The sequence below is a fragment of the Mytilus californianus genome, unplaced genomic scaffold (genome assembly GCF_021869535.1).
Source record: "Mytilus californianus isolate M0D057914Y unplaced genomic scaffold, xbMytCali1.0.p SCAF_1, whole genome shotgun sequence".
Taxonomy (NCBI): Eukaryota; Metazoa; Mollusca; class Bivalvia; order Mytilida; family Mytilidae; genus Mytilus; species Mytilus californianus.
Genome location: NW_026262581.1, coordinates 52,893,833 through 52,916,694, shown reverse-complemented (window position 1 = coordinate 52,916,694; position 22,862 = coordinate 52,893,833). Strand labels below are relative to the sequence as shown.

At 31.5% G+C, this 22,862-nt stretch overlaps 1 protein-coding gene across 3 annotated transcripts; it reads right to left on the bottom strand.

Moving 5' to 3' along the window:
• Positions 1–484: 484 nt before the first annotated feature.
• On the bottom strand, positions 485–22,539 carry LOC127721230 (ER degradation-enhancing alpha-mannosidase-like protein 1). 3 transcript variants are annotated; one of them, XM_052227912.1, is made up of 12 exons: positions 22,225–22,539; positions 19,777–19,849; positions 17,356–17,456; positions 14,464–14,635; positions 13,298–13,481; positions 9,267–9,358; positions 8,240–8,322; positions 7,349–7,469; positions 6,609–6,853; positions 5,151–5,247; positions 4,422–4,613; positions 485–4,047 (listed from the first exon to the last, which is right to left on the bottom strand). In XM_052227912.1, the coding sequence occupies exons 1-12, from the start codon at positions 22,479–22,481 to the stop codon at positions 3,958–3,960; spliced, it is 1,707 nt and encodes a 568-aa protein (XP_052083872.1). In that variant the 5' UTR covers positions 22,482–22,539; the 3' UTR covers positions 485–3,957. The 3 variants fall into 3 exon arrangements, with proteins under 3 accessions (XP_052083872.1, XP_052083882.1, XP_052083878.1); XM_052227922.1 differs by lacking the exon at positions 19,777–19,849 and having other exon boundaries at positions 22,225–22,365; XM_052227918.1 differs by lacking the exon at positions 485–4,047 and having other exon boundaries at positions 4,474–4,613; positions 5,168–5,247.
• Between the last annotated feature and the right edge of the window lie 323 nt (positions 22,540–22,862).

The following is a 22,862-nucleotide window of genomic DNA, read 5'->3' as shown; positions in this document are numbered from 1 at the left end:
CTAATTTGCCCACAAAATTTTCATATGAATGAAGGTAGTTTTTGGATATTCTTTGCTGAGATACCAACCCAAGGAGACAAAATCCCACAAATGACATCTAGGTAAACTAATGTATTCATCAATATTCAAATGTCTTATTATGACCAGAACTGAATCAACCTTAGAAATAATGAAGTGAATAAATTTACAAGAGATTATGGTTGTTATAATATGATCAATAATTGATATGGTGTTGTTTAATGCCACATGATCTTAATGGTAGTACTATAAAAATAAGGAGATGTGGAATGATTGCCAATGAGACAACTCTCCCCCCGAGTTCAAAAGCAATTATATGCCTATTGCCTTCGCAATAAAATAAAAATATATTATGTACCTCAAATGTATAAGAAAGTTCCAGTAGCACAGTAGAAAGTATGCCGCCTTCTTTCATCTTCATCATTGAATAATACATTCATTATTCATTCATACTGAAATGTCATAAAATAGGAAATGAAAATTAAACTTTATAGGGCTGCAATAGTGTTGACCTAGTGCACATTTTAATTTTAAAACATGTTTCAGTCAATACCTTTACACCCAAATGAGATTTATAGAAAAAGAAGCATTCAAAAGAATTGAAATTTTTTACTTCTGTCTACATTTACATTATAAGTGGCTAAATAATGGGTCCTTTAGGCCATTTCTCAAATCATGTCTTTCACTGGAAAAATCGTCAATTTTGCACGACGTCATTTACCAGATAGAAGGCGCTGCTTTTTCCCTGCTCTATTACAGTTTCAAGCACTTTCAGAATCGTCATTCTGCAGGGTAGTCTAGAAATAATTAATGTTCCGTAAGTACGTAATCTTAATTCCTGTATGACTAAAGGGAGGGTAACCAACTTTTTAGATTTTAATTCCCCAAATATTTTGTGTAGTATTAGATAAAACTTTTTCACGGATCGCTCAATATGTGTTGGAAGTGACAATTCCTACATTTTGGTCACTTGGTGATGGAAGTCACTGACAGATTCAACTAACTACCGTATCCTGGAACTGGCGTAGTATACCTTATCTATATATAAATATTGTATCTGTAAAAATTTGGACTACTCACAGAAAGTTAAACAACACATAATCAAAATATTCATCAAAAAAATTAATTTAACATTTAACGTCTGCAATATTTTTTTTATTGTGGTTAACAAATTGTACAATTGAGATATTTGACTTGCTTGATGGATGAAATACTGGACAATCAGACTTGCATAAACAAGTCAATTAACTTAAACAACATCACTTGGTGAAAAACTAAAGTAACATTAATTTTCAATTATTGCCATTAATATGGAACATTTATTTGGTTCATTAAAATTTTTTGTGTAAGATTATAATAGAACTCTTCTGAATAAAAATTGATTTCTCCTAGTCACATTTTAAACATAAAAAAAATACACAATACTAAACTTATTTGAAATACTGTTTTCCTTTATCAAAATAAAACATATGATATATACAAATAATATCATGGAATAAAATGAAATCGTGTATTAATACATGACAGTTTGGCAAGTGGGGTGAACAATGGCATTAACAAATGGACCAAAACTGCCTTGTATACAGAAATACATCTAGAACCTTCCAGTATACATTAATTCCTAATTACATTTATAATAAAGATCTAAGATGAATAGACTTGCATTTAAGGGCATACAATACAGTTACAGGGGAGGTAATGACGTTGCTAACGTAAATTGTTATTTTCGCGACGTCAAACGTTGACTTATCCGGAAAAGATGCAGTTTTCGGCTGATTTTTATCATTCAAACTGATTTAACTTCAAAACGAGTTCATGGACCCCTCTTTTTTAAAATGACATTTGGTTTGATTACGTAAGAAGATTATGTGTACCAATTTTCATGAAAACGTAAATAGTGCAATTTTTTTTAATTTGATTATTATACAGCAAAAAATGACGTTTTTTTTCTACATTCATGAACATTTGAGAAATTTGAGTTATTTATAAAAATAAAATGTACAAATTTATACAATATTTATATAACACATACATTACAAATAATTTAACAAAAAACAGCTCGTGTTTATCTTTTAAAACAAAAAAGTTATGTATTTCTATCGAAAGGATAAATAAGTCCATAAATCCGTATTTTGAGGAAATATCTGAAATTTGAACCTCAATTTACTCAAAAAGTAGCACATGAAGGGATATTTTTTTATTACATATTTGATTTAATCAGGTAAAAAATAGCCTACATGCAAATTTTTATCAAAATTTCAATATGGGATCAAAACTGTATCGTATGCCCTTAAATCTTTGCAATTCAGCTATATATTACATAAATGATGATGGAAATTTCAGGACAATTACATGCAAGACACAAATACAGGTTATTGTGGGGTACTTCTTTTGTAAATTTTAAGGATATACAAGTAGGTGATTGGTAAAATTATTATGTTTTTTTAAATACAAATTTCTTACATACTTTTGAATTAGTTTAACAATTTTCTTCATAAACACAATTTTCTCAAAACCACAAAAAATTAATGAATCCACAGTAGCATTATAATCTTAGCTACTTAACTAAGGTGTTAAGCATTTAAAGTTACTGGTGATTTTATACCCACATTTTTTTCTAAAATATCTTAGAGCTAGTTGGTATATATGGAAAAATTGTATACTTTTCAAATTGCAACAGAAAAAAAATATTGAAAAACAAGAATGTGTCCATAGTACATGGATACCCCACTCACACTATCATTTTCTATGTTCAGTGGACCGTGAAATTGGGGTCAAAACTCTCTAATTTGGCATTTAAATTAGTAATATGATATCATAGGGAACATCTGTACTAAGTTTCAAGTTGATTGGACTTCCCACTTCATCAAAAACTACCTTGACCAAAAACTTTAACCGGAAGCGGGACAGAGGGACAAACGAACGGACAGACGAACGAACAGACACACAGACCGAAAAACATAATGCCCATAAATGGGGCATAAAAATCTACCAGGCATAAATTTAAAATGGTCTTGTGAGATTAAATTCAAGCTCTCGCAAATAAAATTGAGCATAATCTTAAGTGTCAGACTGAAATGTATCTCGAATAAATATAAAACATCACAAAGTTTGAATTTCCTCCCTGTTTATTAATATTGCTGTTTTTCATTTACATATTTATTTTAAATTGGCACAAATTAAAAGTTGCAACAATAACATAAATCAAGTTATCTAATGCAGTAGAATATATGTTCAATATACTTATTACATAAAATAAAAACATGGTAACAACAGTTTATTTTCTTGCCTTTAATCACACTGTTAATATCCATTTTTATCAGCAAATCATGTGTAATGAAGAAATAAAAATTGAGATCTGCTGTGATTTGAAAATAATTGCATAAAAAGACATTCTCAACATAACAAAATCATTTTATAACTTTAGAAAGTAATGAATCTATGAACATTTCTTAGAAGATTATTTTAAATAAATCAGAAATATGGACTTGTATAATAAAAAGCAACTTCTTTTCTTCTCTTAATATCTACTCTCAAGTAACATTGCTAAAGCAGTGATCATCCAATGTGACCACTATGTACTTTAAATACAGTGAGACCTGTCCATAGCAAACCCTGTGTAAACCAAATACCTGTCTAAACTGAACCCTTGTATTACGACATGAGTGAATATTATTTAGTAATTTAACAAATGTAAATTGGAACCTGTGTAATTGTAACGATCTCTTCAGTTACACTGGATGAATAACCTTAACCATGTGCTACAATAAAGAGAGCTAAAAAAAGAAATTGGCTTTAAGTGATCTTAAAATATCCACATATATTCAGTGCTGTCAAGTAAAGTTCTATATGATTTAAATAGAATATATTTGATACTAAAATATTGGCAGGAGTTTTAATCCACAGTTAATAAATTAAATGACCTAAAACAGGTACATATCAATCTATACCAATTGCACTCTGAAGCTGTTCAAAATATGGACTTCTTAGTGGTAGAAAATGTTTACGATCATCTGGAATGGTATCACACTGAAAATATAAAAGTTAACAGACAATGAAAAAATACTGTAAATTCAAAATTTTTTGCATGCATTTATTATTGCAATTGTTGAATGTGATTTCAGAAATGAAACATTGGTCGGTAGGTACCTGCATATAACCAACATCTGTCGTAACTTTTTTGTGAAATTTGCAAACGTTTTGACACAATTTCTCAATTTCTTGATTTGTCTTATTTATTATATTGAAGCAGTTCTCAAATCTTTTATCACTTGGGCAAAAACAAAATGGTCTTAATGCCCCAACTCCTTTCAGTAAAATCAACAAAAATTAATAAATAAATTCTTCCTACCTCTTCGAATATCTATAAGACTAAAATTGACTTTTATGTGGCTATAACTTACATTGAAAGTAGAATTATCTGCTACATTCACCACACTCATAACTTTTGTAACACTTTCTTTCTCCTTCTCCTCAGTCTGTGTATCCTCCCATGGTTTTACTCTAAACCTTTTATCTATAGGGAATACATGTCCTTCTGTTGTGAACACATATTTTGAAGCATGTTTGTTTAAATGATTGTCTTCATCAAACAACTGAAATAAAAATAAAAATACAATAATCATTTGATGATTATGGTGTATCCATTGGAAAATAGTACATGCATATCAGGATGAGAAGAGTTTAATGTGGTGTAAATATAAACCCTGCTTTGTACTAGATCATCAAACTGAGCTAGATTTTGTATGTGCTAGTAAGCATGGTAACAGTAAGTAGGAAGACGTCATTTTACCCAGACACATTATTCTCACATTCAGCCAACCAGTCTTTGCTGTTACTCCTAATTATAAATGTCATGTGATTTGCTGAAAAGAAGCAAATAGCAATTTTCAAGTCTTTGGTTTGACCCACATGGGGATAGAACCCAGGACCTTTTAATTCAAAATGAGCATGCTACAACGAGACTACCCTACGAACAATACTACTTTCTCAGTATTCAAAAATCCTTAATACTCTCAAGATAGCAAATAAATTATTGGTAGCCATGCAATTAATTAACATAAACCACCATTAGACTGATTACCCTATATATGCTAAGTCAATGATCAAGTAATAAATGAAATACAAATTACCAAGTATAGATATTTACAAGTTTCACTAAGGAAGAAACTTTCCATTCTGTCTTCTAATTCCTTTGTATTGACATCATGCACTGTACAATAACCACATCTACAATACAAAACAGAAGTCTTTAAATTGCATAATTTTTCATTAACTAACTTTGCAGTCTGAAACAAAATAAATAGCTGTTATAAAATAAAAAAAATCCCTTATTTATTATTTTTACTAATTTCACAATTAAGATAAAAATTTTGCATAATTTAACTTTCAGATAGTTTGTCATCAAACCACAAAAGATGAAACTTCACCAACAGGTTTGACCCTAGAAATTGCAAATATTTGAACTAAGCAAAAAATAAATCATTAACTGTATAAAGGTCCCCCTGCAGTGGGACCACTCCTCTTTTTCAACAAACCCAATTTAAATGATTTACTTGGTATCATCTCAATATTTTGGATCTAAGTCATAACATTTATTAAGTTCATGACTGATAACTGCTTTCTTGGATAACTTGGATCTAGTATTAAAGCAGTCCACAGGTGTGTACAGTAGATAATTACAATTCATTTACTTGGTATGAAATTCTCTTCTAGATATGACTTGGGACAAGCTCATGATAGATGTTTGGGAGATTGATAACAGATACAAGAAAAGGCAGCACAAAGCAATGTTCATGACACAATTTCAATGCATTTATCAGCTACAACTTCTGACCTTCCAACTATTAATCTGGGTCAAGGACATCACAAATACTAATGTCCTTGGCAACAATTGACTGTGATAAATAACTTATATTCAATATAGAGGTGAAAAGATGTGATCAAGTCTTCACTTTAACATATTTATTAGATACTTTTAAGGAGGAATCTTGTGTCAAGGTCATGAATAATTAATATGTTATGGCAGCAATCAAGAAATTTTGACATATATCAAGTTTACATTGCAAGTCTTAGACTGAACTACAATATTAATAAATCAGTTGATAAAAATTAGTCTTAAATACAATTATAAAAGTTGTCTAATTATCTTTTGGCTAAAATGTTTTAACTTTAAACCTCCCCTATCCTTACAGCTATGTTGCATTCACCATACAATGATAATTAACAAAATGCATGCATTGTGTTAAACTTCACTTAAAAACAAACATCCATTTCAAAATATATTTTAACTGATTTGTTTATATCCAATCATCAATGTACCAATGAATGTAACAAATGCATAAATGATTATGTGGAATTTCAGTCTGTGTCCAAAACCACTAACTAGCATGTTAATAGTAAAAATTTGGTTAGGACTAGTAAATTGTTTTTTTAAATTGGTTAGACATTTAAAAAGTATTTTCTTGAAATGAGCATTCAGGCTAATAGGTATAAAATCTTTTGGCACAGATTGGATTTTTTTGCTAGATTCCATTAACATAAGTGAAACAAGCACACCACAAAAAATAATATCTAATACCATAACCTACTCTGCTTTTGCATAGGTATTAATATTTTGAAGGATTTCCTTTCCAACATGGAGGTAGAATGGATTTTTAGTTGCTTGATAAAGGAAGTATGTGGATTCAATAAGTTCTGGCCTCAGTGGATAAAACATAACTTCTGGTACCCGTAAATTCCAGTTGTATCTTTCTGGTAAAAATCCATACTTTTTCCATATAAAATAAAATAAGGCATGAGAACATATAGCTTCTTCAATGTCTCCATTTAAAACCTGTAATATATAAATAGCAATGTTTGAGAACTTCTTTAATATATAAATAAAGAGGAGTAATATTTCTATTTACATCAAGTTGGGACATTTCAAGGATATTGTGAATTTTTTTTACAAAACCCAATAATATCCTTTTGTCACTACATTATTTTTACATGTACAAAATAACAAGACCAATACTGGGTCTGGACCTGCGTCTTTGCATGCAATTGATTGAGGTAACATGTATTCTGAAGCATAACTGATAATTCCCTTTCATTGATGCCAAGAAAACTTTGACGAAGACTTTCCTTGTACAATAAGTGTTGTTAAATTTTAAACATATCAGCAAACAGGAAATGTTTTAAAATAATAAGATTTATTTGATCACAACGCAATCAAAAGCTGAAAGAAGCAAAACAATCCATTCATTAAAGTCAATCCTATCTTACCTGAATACCAGGCCATGCTACCCGTAGTGAATCAATGCAATTATAAAAGTATATCCTATCTTACCTGAATACCAGGCCATGCTGCCTGCAGCGAATCAATCCAATTATTAACAGTATCTCCTGTTTTCATATGTACATTAACATATAAAGGGGGATAACCTGAACCATTATTACATTTTAATCTCCTAAAATTGAAAAAAAAAAATTTGTTGCAGATCAAATAAATAAATCAACTGACTTTTTTAATATCAAAAGTTAAGAGAAAACTTAGTTGCTGATTAAAAATATAAATTTATCATGCTTTTGTGTATGCCACTTAATTTGAATCTCAACATTAATATTCTTCTAATTTAATCTAAAAGAAATATGAACAGATATGTTTCCAGGCATCTTTCAACTGTTATTCTCGTGTAAAGCCTAACAGCATCATTTTATTAAACAACATGATTTACAACACATGTTTGGTGGATATTTAATCACTAAAATATAATAAACAACTCAATCCACCATAAGCATAAGGTAAAAGGTAGACCTTATCAAAATTATGAAGACACAACTACTATCCTTGCTTTATCAAATACTGTGAATTCAATATTATTTGTGGCATACTTATTTTCAACTACATATAAATTTTCTATAGCCTTGTTTGCAGAATTTGACAAAACCATGAAATTCATTATCCTTGAACTTACAATTTATCAGCAATCTATGATAATTAATACCATCAATAATATACAAATTCTCAGTACAGCCAAATCTGCTATTAAGGTCACCTCTATTAAGTGAAAAACCTGTCACTCTCTTCTTGTCCTGCTGTAGTTATACCTATGCATTCTTAATCTCAATTCAAAGGTGACATCTCATGTAAGGTCAGTATATGCTGGTCTCAAGGGTGACCTTTATAGACAGGTTTGCATGTACTTTAAAAAAAAAACGAAATGAAGCAACAACTTACCCTCTGCGTAAATGGAATTTTATTGTTTCATAAGCTTCATTAAACATTTCTAAATCTTCTATTTCTCCAAATAATATATAACTCTAAAAATTAAAAAAAAAAGAATGATAATATAATTATTTTCAAAAGTGTGGCAGAGAGATTTATAGGATGTATTTATTTCATAATTTGAGGGTACTTTTTTGTATTTTTTTTTAAATCACTGAATCTCCTAATCAAGAGGTACACCATGCCTGTACAACACCTAAAACTTGATCCAACATATTTGTGGTTTCCATCCAGTCAAATATAAAAATACAGTATATATTATTTTTTCACTGTGTGAAAGTATATTTTCACTTTTGTACACTTTGTAACTGTTTCATTCGTTTTGTTGGGCAGATAATACATTTTCATCTTGTCTTGAGGAAGCGTATCTTGTATACATGGGTTTTAAAGGTTTGATGATTTTAAGAAAAATCAAAGAATGTTTTTCACCAATTTTATGTGCTTTCTATATAAATTTTCACCTATTTTGGAAGAAATCATTTAAGGAATGACTGTAATATTTTTTCTGTCTATGAAGAAATAACCTCAAATAGACAGAAAAAATATTAACAGTCGTTCCTTATTATTAAATTCTAAATTCTATTTTAAGGGAGTAAATCCTGAAAAAATGTTGACGTCACGGTCACATGACAAAATTATGTCTATGAGCTGATAGACAAAAAACTTTCAGCCAATCAGAAGATGTATTACATCCAAAATTAAATTATTCAGTAATATTTAAAAAAAATAAAAGAGATAACTGAATTATTTACTAGCTTTTCAGTTTAGTATGCAAAATTTGACCTTACGTGGGGTCAGTTACAGAGGACATAACCCAAAAAATCAACAACTCAATTGTTCAACCATTTTCAATGATTTTTTGTAAGTTTCTGAATTACACTTATTTCTAAAATTTAGTTTTGTGTGAAAATTTACAAAGCATGGATGTAACTCATTATAACAAAAACACAACATATTTAAAGGCCTTCTGTTTACAAACCTTTAACAGATATTCATAAAATGAATCATGACCTGCTCCTAAACCACTCATTTCTCCTGTCCATTCACCTGTCTGGATATTTAAAACACTTCCTGAAAAATGATAATAAGAGAATTCTTACCATTGTACAAAAAATGGAATTCAGTTTACCCAGTAATAAAATCAATCTTGGTGGTAATATTTCGTGGTGACTGTGAGTGATTCAACAAAAAAATGGCTTTCTGAATTTTCAATAAATATGTAAGGATTATAAATTATAGGCCAACATAGCAATCTATTAAGTCAGCAATAGTTTACTTAATGTGATAAATTGCTACCGACATGTCTTGAATGTGAGACACATTTGTTAGACAAGACCCAGGTTGTTTTTAATTTAAACCACAAACAACTATGCCATTTTACAGTGATTCACTTTTTCAACACTAGAGAGGTTTTTTTTTTTGGTAAATCACATTGTGTATACTATTCGAAAATATAAATGAAACTAGAGGCTATAAAGAGCCTGTGTTGCTCACCTAGGTCTATGTGCATTTTCAACAATGGACATACTCCAACATTGTAGACTACAATAAAATTCATGGCAAAAATATCTTTTTTGTTGATCTCGTAATGCTGATCATTTATTCTGTTCACAGTTTCTCTCTACCTTCTTTAGTTTATGCAAAAACACAAAAGAGGGTAAAAAAATTCTTATTTAAGGGCAATTGCTCTTATAAAGAGTCTACTATCTATTTCCGTAAAACTTGACCTGATTGTAGATCTTGTCTAAGACTTGCTGACCATTTTTGTTATTAAAAATCACGGGGGGTCCCAACATGGGATTTTGGGTACATTTGTGCAGCTGGGATTTAAAAAACCCCCCCATTCATATATTGAATAATTGTGAAATCCCTATCTATACATATATTTCACAGCGAAATCATAACCCATAAAGTTTGATCAATAACAAAACTTGTGTCAATAAGTTTCAGCAGATGTGGAAATTTTAATGACAAAGAGTTTGGGAAATTCAGTGAAGATCGTTGCACAACAAACTGAACAATTATGACCCATTGATATATCACATTGATATATTTCCTCGGTAAAATTGCACCCCATTGATATATTTGACGTATCAAAAAAGGGACCCATTCCAGTGGCACATATGTATATACCTTCATATAGGAAGAGACCCTCCCCCCCTCCCTGTGTTAAAAATTCTATCTATCTTTTCTAGTTTTCAAGATAATATGCAAAAATGCCAAAAAATGGTAAAAATCTTCATATTAAATGGCAAGAAATGTAATAAGGAGTTGGCTGACAATTTCAACCATGTTGACTTATTTTTAGATCTTGTCTTGCGGATCAATTTTGCTATAGAAATTTCTCTCTATCCATTATAATTTTCAAGATAGACAAAAATGAATAAATAAATGGAGAATGTGTCCATGGGACACATGTACAGATGATGCCCCACTTGCATGTAACATTATAAAGGAACCTAACTAGAGAACTGTAAAAGTTACGACACCCAAATTTGAACTTGAGTCTGAGTTTTGTGGTAAAAACAGACATCTGACACATTTCTTAAACTACATACCGAAATGGAGATTGTGGCCAAGTTTGGTTAAATTTGGCCCAGTAGTTTCATAGATTTTGGTAAAAGTAAACTGACGACGACAAGTGATGAGAAATGCTCACTTGGCCCTTTTTGCTGTGCATGTACTGATTTTTAGTCATGGATGGATAACCCATATCCTTTCTTTTTCCTTTTTTAGATCACAAAAAATTCAATAAATGCCTGCTTTTTAAACAACTACAGGGGTTCAAATTAGTGGTGGTCCGAGGTCCTTGACCTTCCATTTACGGGTTCGGACCTTCCCACCTGTAGTTAGGTACACAGGAAGAACTTTGCATGTTAAAAAGTTACAAAGGCATTTTGAACAAAAATATATGAAATCAAGAATAAAAATAATCTTGAAACATGCAACTTCACTGAAACGAAACTTTATTTGCTTAAATTATTAACAATTGATTTGATGTGTAGTCATGTGACCGGTCGCCGTACAAGATCCCGGGAACCTCGAAAATATAATAATAAATCATAACCAGTAAACAGTATATGAGTCTGTTTGGTTTTGGATTGACCCCTAGCTTCCAAAGGAAACCTGATGAAACAAAGGATTGAAAGGGGGTGATTGGTGAAATAAGGGATACGAAGGGGGTGATTGATGAAACGTCTTAACGCAGCCCGAAAGTCAGGATCTGACTAAAGACCAAAAATATGACAGGGAAAAACAAGAACGTAAATTTTTCCCACAAACATTGAAAGGGAAAGTGCCCTGGTTCATTGGACAACAAAAATTAAAACTTGACTCCATAAAAAATCATGATGAAAAATTACCACTCAGTATCTAGATGTCTTGCCAAGAAAGTGGTTAAAAGAAACTGACCCCAAGTTTGAAAACGAAGTTGAGCTGTTATCTGACACAAAGTTAGGCAATTGTTCTTAAACAGAAATTGAAACAAAACCAATTATAAAAGTAAAAAGTGCTATTTAACACAGCATATATGGAATAAGGGGAAGCCTTTTTCTGACTGAATTTATTTAAGAAATTCAGAAAAAAATGAGGTTAATGTAGTAAGATATGATGGATGTTTTGTTGTTTCTTTAAGCATTTTCTGTTTTTATAAATTGAATTTTCATAAAAATTGGACCTTCTAAGAATAATGGAGGACTTTCAAGTACCGTAGATACTCGCCTAATAGTCGATCCTACTATAAGTCGGGGGCCCTTTTCAGCTCCAAATTCTAAGGATTTAGTCTTGTCCCTCGTATAAGTCGGACAAAATTTGGGCATTTTTTTTTCAGCTGACAGTAACTGAACGCCGGTAAAACCAATGCAAATCCAGGAATAATATTCATTTCTGCATTAATGTTTGTTTGGTTTGAATTTAGTTGATGCTCATCATGATAATTTATATTGCTGTTAATAATAAAGATGTATTCATTTCTCTTGTTTTGTTCACTGTTCAAATGTTAGATTAGCCATGTGTTGTTTACATAATGCATCAATGATTTTGTAGGGTATGACTAATAACCTATTGTTTGAGAAAAGCGAATATAAACCAATATGAACCTGAAAAATTTAAAGTCAATCAACACTTGATGAAAATATTTTTAACAGCATACATAACTTGGTGTTAAATGAGCATGTACACTTCATAATTCTTATTATATTGTGATGATTAAAGGATTAAAAAAATTAAGTGAAGCTAATCAATATATTAAAATAACTAACTCCAACTCATTAGTGTCATCTGTTTACCTATCACTGATAGTTTTCACACCTTTAGTAAATACAACTCTTTGTCTCTTAATTGGGGTTATCAATGGATTATATTGGCTTGTCAATCAATTTTGTAATTTTTGTTTACCTGAGACACTTTAATGAATAATATTTTGATTTTGGGAATGAATCTTAAAGTTATTTTTTGATTATTATATGATTTATAAGCATTGAATTGATATCATGATATCACAATAATGACACAATAACTCCGCTGAAAACATCCTTTCACATATTTGGTACATTGTTATCTCCTTTTCATTTTTGGTTCTTGGCTCTTCTTTTGGGTTTATAGGAAAACCATGTGACCATGAAAATCAATACACAAACCGGAAACAGTAGAATTTCAACACGAATTTGCAGAAAATGTTTACCAAAGAACAAATAAAACACATAGACAGTATTGTAGTCATTTATTTTCAACAAAAACTTTTTATTTATTGATTTATGTAGGTTTGGCAATCAAAAACGTAGTTTTGACCAGGAAATTCACTCCTGACCACTTTTCTCAAGCTTGGATTTTTCCTCTGGTCGCTAGATCTCGTCTATTAGTCGGTCCCCCTCTCTGGATTATGAATTTTACTCCCAATTTTCCGACTAATAAGCGAGTAGGAACGGTATGTTTGGTCAAAGGTCCTGGACCTTACATTGCTTAAAGTAAATTTGAACCCCTGAACTATGACAATTAAAACAACGCAAATACCTAACAATCCTGTAACATTAGACTTTAGCTGCCATAAATTTTTAACTGCTCTTCTGGCATAAGATTCATATATAGGATCACCCAATAATCTGGACAAAACGGCAAATTCTAACACAAGAGTCCCTGCCCCAGACGTACAGGTTGTATTGACACAGTCACTTGGCACACCATTCTCTAAGTTCACCTAAAAATTAAAAAAAAAATTTTTAACATCGCTATAGACACTTGTTTTTTAATGCAGTATGTATAAATTTTCAGCTATGTCCATTCAGAATGGTGACATTTAATCTGATGCCTCATGTAGAGAGAGTGCCACATTATCTGCACAATTAAGAACCTTTGCAACAAATCTTTGACAGGGTCTGTAGGTGGCTTGTTGCCATGTAAAATTTCTGTCCTTATCCTGGCTATCTAACATGCATTGTTTTCAAGAGAAAGAACAAATTTCATACCCTTTATCCCTGTTGTCCCTCCTTGAAGAACCTATATTTTGGAGTAAATGTTAATATTTTCTCATTTTGAATATGCATGAAATAATGGCTACTGAATGTTAAACAAGCAACAATCAAGTTTTCCTTACCACTTCACATTCATATACGGTATGTAAAGTAATATTACAACCTTCCTTTAATTACCTACAATTCATGAATAATCCTTAAATATCACTTTGAAATTATTGTTATCTTCAACATATGTGACCTGATCTTCATAAAGGTTGTTCCAGGTAAACAAACATATCAGTCAATGTCAGTTGCATGCAAATCATGTGCATGTAAATATTGTGAGCAAGTCATTTTTTTAGAAATGAACATATGCATAACTTCCAATTTCTAAAGTGCCTACTACTTGCACAATGTTTAAATGGAACAGCCCTAATTAACAGATAGTTCTTCATCTTTTTTTTAATGCTTTTAGACATTTGCTTAATCAAGTGACTGGTCCTATTTCTTTGTTTTAACAAAACATATTATCCCTGTTTTCCAATAAAATTGGAAAAAAAAACCCATTAATTTGACGCAGTGGATACCACTTTAATACAGTTTTATTTTTATTACTCATATATATGTCTAAAAAAGGCAGATTCTGTTCCACATGTGACAAGTACAAATTGGGTGATTAAATTCAATATGGTAATCTATGAATGCAATATTTTATATTAAACAAACCCTAGGATAAGGGATTCCAGTCTTTGTGTTTTCGAAAGCTGGAAGTAACCTGGTGCCTAGGTCATTAGCCAGGTATAATAGTTCATTATCATATCCAGGTATACTCATGTTACCAAATGGCTGTTCTGTGTCAGTAATGATTAGATGAGCTGACAATAAGGCACCTAACATTCTGAAAAAACATAACAAACAAAATATTATAAAATCTTCTTCATGTATAAGCTGCAAGGTCATAGCTGTGCTCAACTTAAATAAATATATATGTACTGTAAACCTAACTTAATTTTGCAGATACTTAATTTCACGCTATGCACTTTCTAGGCGAGTTCACAGCTATTTGTAAGCACAATTTTCTTATTTTCTTGATGAGATCCATGTTTTCCTAATTCACGACGATCTACATGTACATTGCCATTATTTTTCTTCTCGCAAAATTTAGTTGGTTTACAGTATATCATTCATTGCTGAATTATAAAAAAAAATCAGGGTGATGAACAGCAGTTTGGACATTTTATCATGATAATGCTTGTGTAAAGAATTTTTATCTTCACATGTTACCTTTTAAGGTGTCTACCTCCATCTAATCTGTATTTATTATTTTTCTCAGCATAATCCGTCCTAAAATCAACACAATCCATTAATACTTCTGTAGTCGAGAATTTATAAGAAGTAGACTAGTGGATTTGTAAACGATAATCCATATTACAAAGCACTTTTTCAAAAGCCCCAACAACTATATTATACTTACATGTGTACTGATGAAATACCAGTACTTTATGTTCCATGACCCCAACCCCTCCCCCTAAAAATTGATATGCAAGTGCCATCAAAACTTTTAGATGTTTTTTTCTGTAACAGCCCTAATCCACATGTAGCAGATTTTTAAATTATTGGACCTCTCGGTTGTCGAAGTAAATTTGGTACATACATGACATAGCAACTATGAAATGTTTAGCAAACATATTGATGATTATTATCCAACAGTAAATGAGACACATATATTGGGAAATTGGGACATCTCAATAATTAATTCAAGAACCAAGAAATACAAGGAATAAGGAAATACCACAAAGAAATTATTAATGCTGCTTGGTTATAAAAAATTATACATTAATTTTACAAAGTGCAATTGATATTAAGTTACATTAACTTATAAATAATTATTGATTTATATTGTAAATACATTTCTGTTTTATCTTCCAGATGTTACATGTATAAGTTCCTTAACCTGAATTTTTTCAACAATCTGACATTTAAATACTCATATTCATAAACTTGTGTTACAATTAATATTAAATACAAAAGCATATAGAAATAATTTCTTACTACATATAAGTGTACCTAGTCCTAATACCAAAATATGAATATAATTATGATAATTGTCCCAGTTGTTTATATACCGGTAGATGGAAAAATGATGGTAAAAAAAAGTAGCACAGTACAAGAGTGCACACATTGAGATGTCTCTTCTGCTTTACCTATTATGATTGAATTTCATACCATACAACAATATAGTAAGAGTATTGTTTATAGTATCTGAGAAACAGATCTAATAACCAAATTTGAACAATCACCAATGAAGCATAAAAATGAGGTCAAGGTCAGATGAAACCTGCCAGTCTGACATGTACAACTTACAATCATTCCACACACAACAAATATAGTTGACCTATTGCTTAAATAGTATCTGAGATACCTGTTGACCGCGAAAACTTTACCTTGATCACTGATCCATGAAATGTGGTCAAGGTCAGGTAAACCCTGTCTGACAGACATGTAGACCTTGCAAGAAATTGAAGAATCCCATTTATCAAATATAGGTATTCTTTTATCCTATTAAGTCAGTTTTTCACATGACCGAAAAACTCTACATTTTTTTAGCAGTCATTTAACCATGAATAAAAGACAAGGACAATAGACATATGACAGACGGAAACTTCTTAACATAAGGCATCTGCAAACAAGGTATGAAGCATAAAGTCTGCTACCCTTTGAAATATAAAGCTTTATACAAATAGTTTACGTCGTAGCAGCTGACGGATTGTAATCCCTGTCTCACTTGCTGCTGCAACTTTCTTCGCAGACAAGACAAATAAAATCTTTTTCTCTCTATCACAACTATTCAGACATTCGATTTTAAGGTGCAAGGCATTTAAAAATTATTTTTTTTTCTGAAATATTATAGACAAGTTGAACTGTAAGCTATTGCTCACAAATTTAAACCCAACTACTATATGCATTCAGTAAACAAAAAAGTTTATCAACAATGGATGTGAAAACGCATCAAACAGTGTAGCATGCTTACATGGTTCTTGATTCCATATTTCAAGAAGCCAAGATATGTAGGTTCAGAGAAAAATGTGATGAAAATTACATACATTTGTACATGGCCATTATGTTTATGAATATATATTAAAGCATTAGGAAAACAGAAAGTTTTTGAGGGATGAATCAGAAAAAGCAGAACACAATATAGGATGCTTACATAAAGTTTGATACCAAATATCAGGAAGTTCTGATTTGTAGTTCAAGAGAAAAATGTCACAAAAATTTCAAACTAGCAAAACTGTGAAAATAGACAGCTAAATTTTCTGACTATTGACTTTCAAAGACACTAGACACTGGGCATAAACTATATTTACTTCACAATTTTCAGGCATATTTGTACTGAATGTCTAGTCTTCAATATATATACCATAAATTTGATTTTAGTTTCAAAGATATGCCAATTCATGTAAAATGAGATATTAATAAATTTCTATTTTTCTTCAATTTCAACTAATGAAAAAGAAAATCAGTCATAGATATGTGAAAAATACAAATAAAAGGAAATAACCAAATGTAATTAACTCCATATGGTCTGATATATTATAATTAAATAGTTATATTAACCTTATAGTTACTTCAAAAACTTGTACCGTGTTTGATTTGAAGACAAGATTATCGATCACAATCTGTACTGCATTCTTAAATTCTGTACTATTTCCCATTATCTAAAATAATAAATAATTTTAATAATATGAATAATGTATATTTTTGTATAATGATTCATAGAAGGATAATAACAGGAATCACACAAAATACATGACAGTACAACAGACCACATCCTGGACTTTGAAATAGGTAGGGCACAACAACTTAGCACCATAGGAGTGGGACTTGTAAATATATAAAATAACCATAATTATATATCTTATTAAGGGGGCCAAACCCCCTCCCCCTTAAATCCCCCTCTGACATCAATCACCAACACCTGACTCCTACTAAAGAATTGACCTATACAAACAAATAAAAGGTGTCTACACATGGTCTTTATAGCCTGACATGGAACAGTCGTATGGAATCTGATTGTTCAGTAGTTGTCGTTTTTTGATGTGGTTCATAAGTGTTTCTCATTTTTTATATAGATTAGACCCTTGGTTTTCCCGTTTGAATGGTTTTACACGAGTAATTTTTTGGGCCCTTTATAGCTTACTGTTCGGTGTGAGCCAAGGCTTCGTGTTGAAGACCGTACTTTGACCTATAATGTTTACTTTTATAAATTGTGACTTGGATGGAGAGTTGTCTCATTGGCACTCATACTACATCTTCTTATATCTATAACATGTGGTGGGGTAAAACAAGTCTTATGTTTGTCCTTCCCTTTTTTCTCTTCTAGATCATATGTCTTTACATTAAAATAAACACTGTACATTGCAGGTTTTTACAGATGCACACAATGATACAGATGTTAAAAAAAAGGATATGGTTCAGAAAGGCAGCAATAAAACTTTGTATTCATACTGATGCTGAGTGGAACAGGATCATAATTTTTTTAACAAAATTTGGTGGAAACATTTTTGAAAAAATAGCAATTTAAAATCAAAAAGTGCATTTTTGTCTCTTTTTATATACATGTAAAATTGAGAATGGAAATGGGGAACGTGTCAAAGAGACAACAACCCGACCATAGAACAGACAACAGCAGAAGGTCACCAACAGGTCTTCAATGCAGCGAGAAATTCCCGCACCCGGAGGCGTCCTTCAGCTGGCCCCTAAACAAATATATATACTAGTTCAGTGATAATGAACGCCATACTAAACTCCAAATTGTACACAAGAAACTAAAATTAAAAATAATACAAGACTGACAAGGCTAGAGGCTCCTGACTTGGGACAGGCGCAAAAATGCGGCGGGGTACAAGTATATTCTTAGTATACAGTTACTGCTTTTTCGCGAATTTTCTAAATTCATACAAAATTTCATGCAATCCAAAATAATCCCTCAAATTTTAGAGATTATCCTTAATTAACTTATTTCTCTTATATTTAGAGACCTAAAATATAACTTGCTTTAACAAAACATCTAGGATTGTATAGCAGCACCCATAAAAATTAGGGGAAGGGGGCCTTCAAACAACTACATGTACTGTCTCTTTAAATTTTTTCTTAAAAGATGTATTAGTTTAAAGTCTGGAAAAATAATATTCCTCAAACAATTTCATAAAATAATAACAGGTGCACTAAGTATAAATATGTGTATAATCTTTTTTTGGGAAGTTACAAGAATCTGGACTGAAAAGAAGGTAATAAACAAATTTGATAAGATCTGATGGTTTAACAGTGTTTTGCTGAGATTGTACATGCTGGTAAAGGTACATGTATATGAACTTACTATATGATGTCAAACTCCATTTGTATGCTTTAGAATGAATTACTATACACATGTATTATTGGTGAAAGAATGATCGAAGTTTTGCAGAGGTAGTTAATCAGGATATGTGAACTGGAGATGAGATATCTGATGTATAGAGTAGTGAACCCACAGCTGAATGATTTACGGATAAACAACTATGTAAACGGTACACAGAGGCACGGTAGAGGTTGAAGTAGTTTTTTCACTAGTCCCAAGAAAAAGGGGGGTGGGGGTTCCTTACATGGCATGGCAGGGAAACCGGATTGAATCGATTTTTCACCGGTCCCAGGAAAAAGAGGAGAGGGGCTTCCTTACAAACATGTTTATCCCACTAAACCCAGTCAAATTCTTTTTGTGCCTGTCCCAAGCTAGGAGCCTGTAATCCAGTGGCTGACATTGGTTGCTGGCTTTTTTTTATTATTATATAAATCAGGCTGATGGTTTTCTCTTTTGAATTGTTTCACCAGTTATCATCCTAGAATCTTTTATACCTTAACATGCATTATTGGTTTTGCTAACTGATGAAGGCAGTATGGTGACCTGTAGTTGTTTTCATCTTTGTCCTTTGATCTTTAATGGATATTTGTCTCATTAGCAACTATACAATGTCTCCCTGTTTTCATATAAACCATAATTACCGCAAGTGTATCCAATGTATCAACCAGACTTAGCATATAGTCACCAAGGGCATCATTAATATTGATGTTGGATCTATAAAAATACAAATAATAATGTCAACTTAAAATACTATGTATTTTGAACTTTTCACAAATTTTGGGATTAAGAAAATCATGCAATAAACTTATTTTATGTTTTGTCAATCCACCCACTATGCTTTTTTTAAAAGTTTATCAACAGTCTTTTTTGTATTTTTCATCAGGAAACCTTTTATTTACAAAATCTCAGTATAAAATGTTTCCCAGGTACAATTATAGTAGTGTCCATGGTTATTTGATAGTTTCTTAAAAGCAAATTTATTATACTATTGATTTTGGTGTGTAAAATAACAAAACGTACAAAAAACTCAGTAAACTATGAAAATTCAATTTGAAATCAGTAATATTCATAATATTCATCATGTTCATACATACATGTATATAAAAATGAGAAGATGTGGTATAATTGCCAATGAGACAACTCTCCACCAGAGACCAGATGACATAGAAGTTAACAACTATAGGCCACTGTAGGGCCTTCAACAATGAGCAAAACCCATAAAAAGTCAGTATAAAGGCCCGAAATGACAAATGTAAAAAAAATCAAACAAGAAAACTAACGACAAGATTTATGAACAAACACAAATATGATATACAACAACAAACTACTACCACTGAATTACAGGCTCTTGACTTGGGACAGGCACATACAGAATGTGGCGGGGTTAGACTAGTTTGCTGGCGCCAAACCCTCCCCCTTACCTGGGACAGTGGTGTACAGACTATTTTTCCTTCTTGGCAACAGAGATATTGGATTGCTCTAGTAATGTACAAAACACTCAAATTTTTCACCTAAAAATCTTCTTTTTGTCAAATTTGATTCAATTCTGAAGTGTACAAAAAGCTTGAAAACTTCTGAAGTTAATATTTGTAGTCATACTCATAATCTACCTACATGACCTACAAAATGTAGGAGTAGGAAGTCAAAATGAAATTGTAAGTGCTATATATTATTTTTCTTACAATAGCATATACGTGATGTCTAATTGTAACTTGACTGAAAACATCATTTAAATTGCCTGCCAATTTGACTGTCATGACATCTGGTCATTATTGAGTTGGCCGATTATAGGTCACATTGATCTGGCCCCATTGGAAAATACAAATAAAAGAAAATGTGTAACATGCACAGCAGGTCACATGAAAAATTTATTAAATTTCTATACAATATTTTCATCTACATGTATGGTTTCTCAAAAAATTATGGTGATTGTTCTAATAATACATAAGGACAAATTGAATAAAGTTCCAATTTTGATTTGATGAATCAACTGCCCATGTTAACCTGGGGTCACTTAGGTTGGTGGTTGGGGAGGGGGAGAACATGCATCATATACATTATGTAGGACATTGTGATGTCAAGTTTTTCCAGGAAAAAAACACCAATTGGTAGAGCATGTTTAAGAACAATAATTTGGAAAACGCCTTATGTTCAGATTTATGGCAACAGGTGGAAAGATGATCCCTTGTACAAGTTAGACTAATCCAAATAATTATCACGACTCACGTCTTGATAGGCTATTTTGATTTTTATCTGTGATGCCTTCCTACGACACCATAATCAGGTTGGGCTCAAGTCAGGATAACTGGGGTATTCCCTGTTTTCAGGGAACACCCCAGTAAACAGGGACTTCTTTTTTCCTTGTCAATTTATGGTATTAAATCTACAAAAGCGCACCTTCTACATGTGATAACAATGTTATATGATAGCAAGTGTTTTTATAAGTTCAAAAATCAAGCTAATTTCAAGTCTTATTTGATGCTCAACTCACAACAAAACAATTCCTTTGTTCACCAATTCATACCTTGATCATCAATTATGAGAAGACAAAAAGATAAGTTAATCACTTAGGCATTTAAATTCAATGAATAGAAAATTTCAATAGAAGTGAACATAATTCAGTTATGATCAGTTACACCTGGAGCATGCAGCTTGATCAACTGATTCCTAAACAAAAGATTTGTATGTTTTTGAGTTCTAGAAAAAACAAGGCTTCACTTATTCATGTTTTGTTGTTCCTGAGATACTTAAAGTATTTACAAATACTACTGATACAGTTAAAACATGCGCTTTTGTAAATTTCATGCCATGAATTGAAATAGAAAAAGGAAGTCCCTGTAAACTGGGGTTTTTTTAACACCAGAAAACTGGGATGGTCCCTGAAAACAGGGAATATCCCACTTTTCCTGACTTGAGCCCAACCTGATAATGCTGAAGCCATTTTTTTTGTCTGGACTTTGAGACAAAATTGTCGACAGAACTTTAAGACCCAATTTTGCCATGAAATCTTCATTAGTTTGACCAGAATTGTAAACCCAAATGATTTGCTGTGTTCGTGATGTTTTACATTACGTTAGAAAGCTTCTTACGGATTGTCATGGTCATGTCCGTGCCCTTCACAGTCTATTGGGTCCAACTCATCTTCAGGATAAGCATACTTCATGTAGTTGTCATAACCAAAATAAAACATATTTTTAGCTGCTTGTAAAAGTTCGATTCTCTCCGACTCGTTGAAATAACCATATTTCTTCTCATTAAAATCAAAATTTTCATCAAGTTTAAAGAAATTTAAGACAAAACCCAAGGAAAGGCAGAGCGTGCAGACAAAAAGACAATTTTTCATCATATGCCATCACTTTCAATAAAGCAGTCTGCTAAACTCAAAACACCAACATCAACAGGAAGTGTCGAGCAACAAATTCCGGTTGTGAATTTGATTCGCATCAAAATATAGTTTTATCTTAATTTTTACCACAATTAACGCAATCAAATCTAAGAATTAAGTACATTATCCTATTTCTTAGCATCGAAAATTTTGCCGTAGATGATTGATGATAAGAGGAAAATTAATCTGTTTCCAAAATGTGCGGAGTAACATAAATGTTCAACCAATGAAAATTGTTAACGTCGCCAAAAAAGTAAAAAGTTTTGTAAGCGGGTGTACATAATTTTTTTTAAAATCTGACAATTGTGTGAATTAATCTTTTATTTATATTTTAAACCTCAA

Bases quoted from the DNA above. Each gene is read 5' to 3' on its own strand.
- LOC127721230 (XM_052227912.1), bottom strand. From the start codon at position 22,481: ATGATGAAAAATTGTCTTTTTGTCTGCACGCTCTGCCTTTCCTTGGGT. The intron at 14,636-17,355 runs GTTAATATAACT...ATGTTTTTTCAG, and splicing joins GTTTTTGAAGTAACTATAAG to AATGTTAGGTGCCTTATTGT. The intron at 4,048-4,421 runs GTAAGTTATAGC...TTATATTTTCAG, and splicing joins CAGATAATTCTACTTTCAAT to TGTGATACCATTCCAGATGA.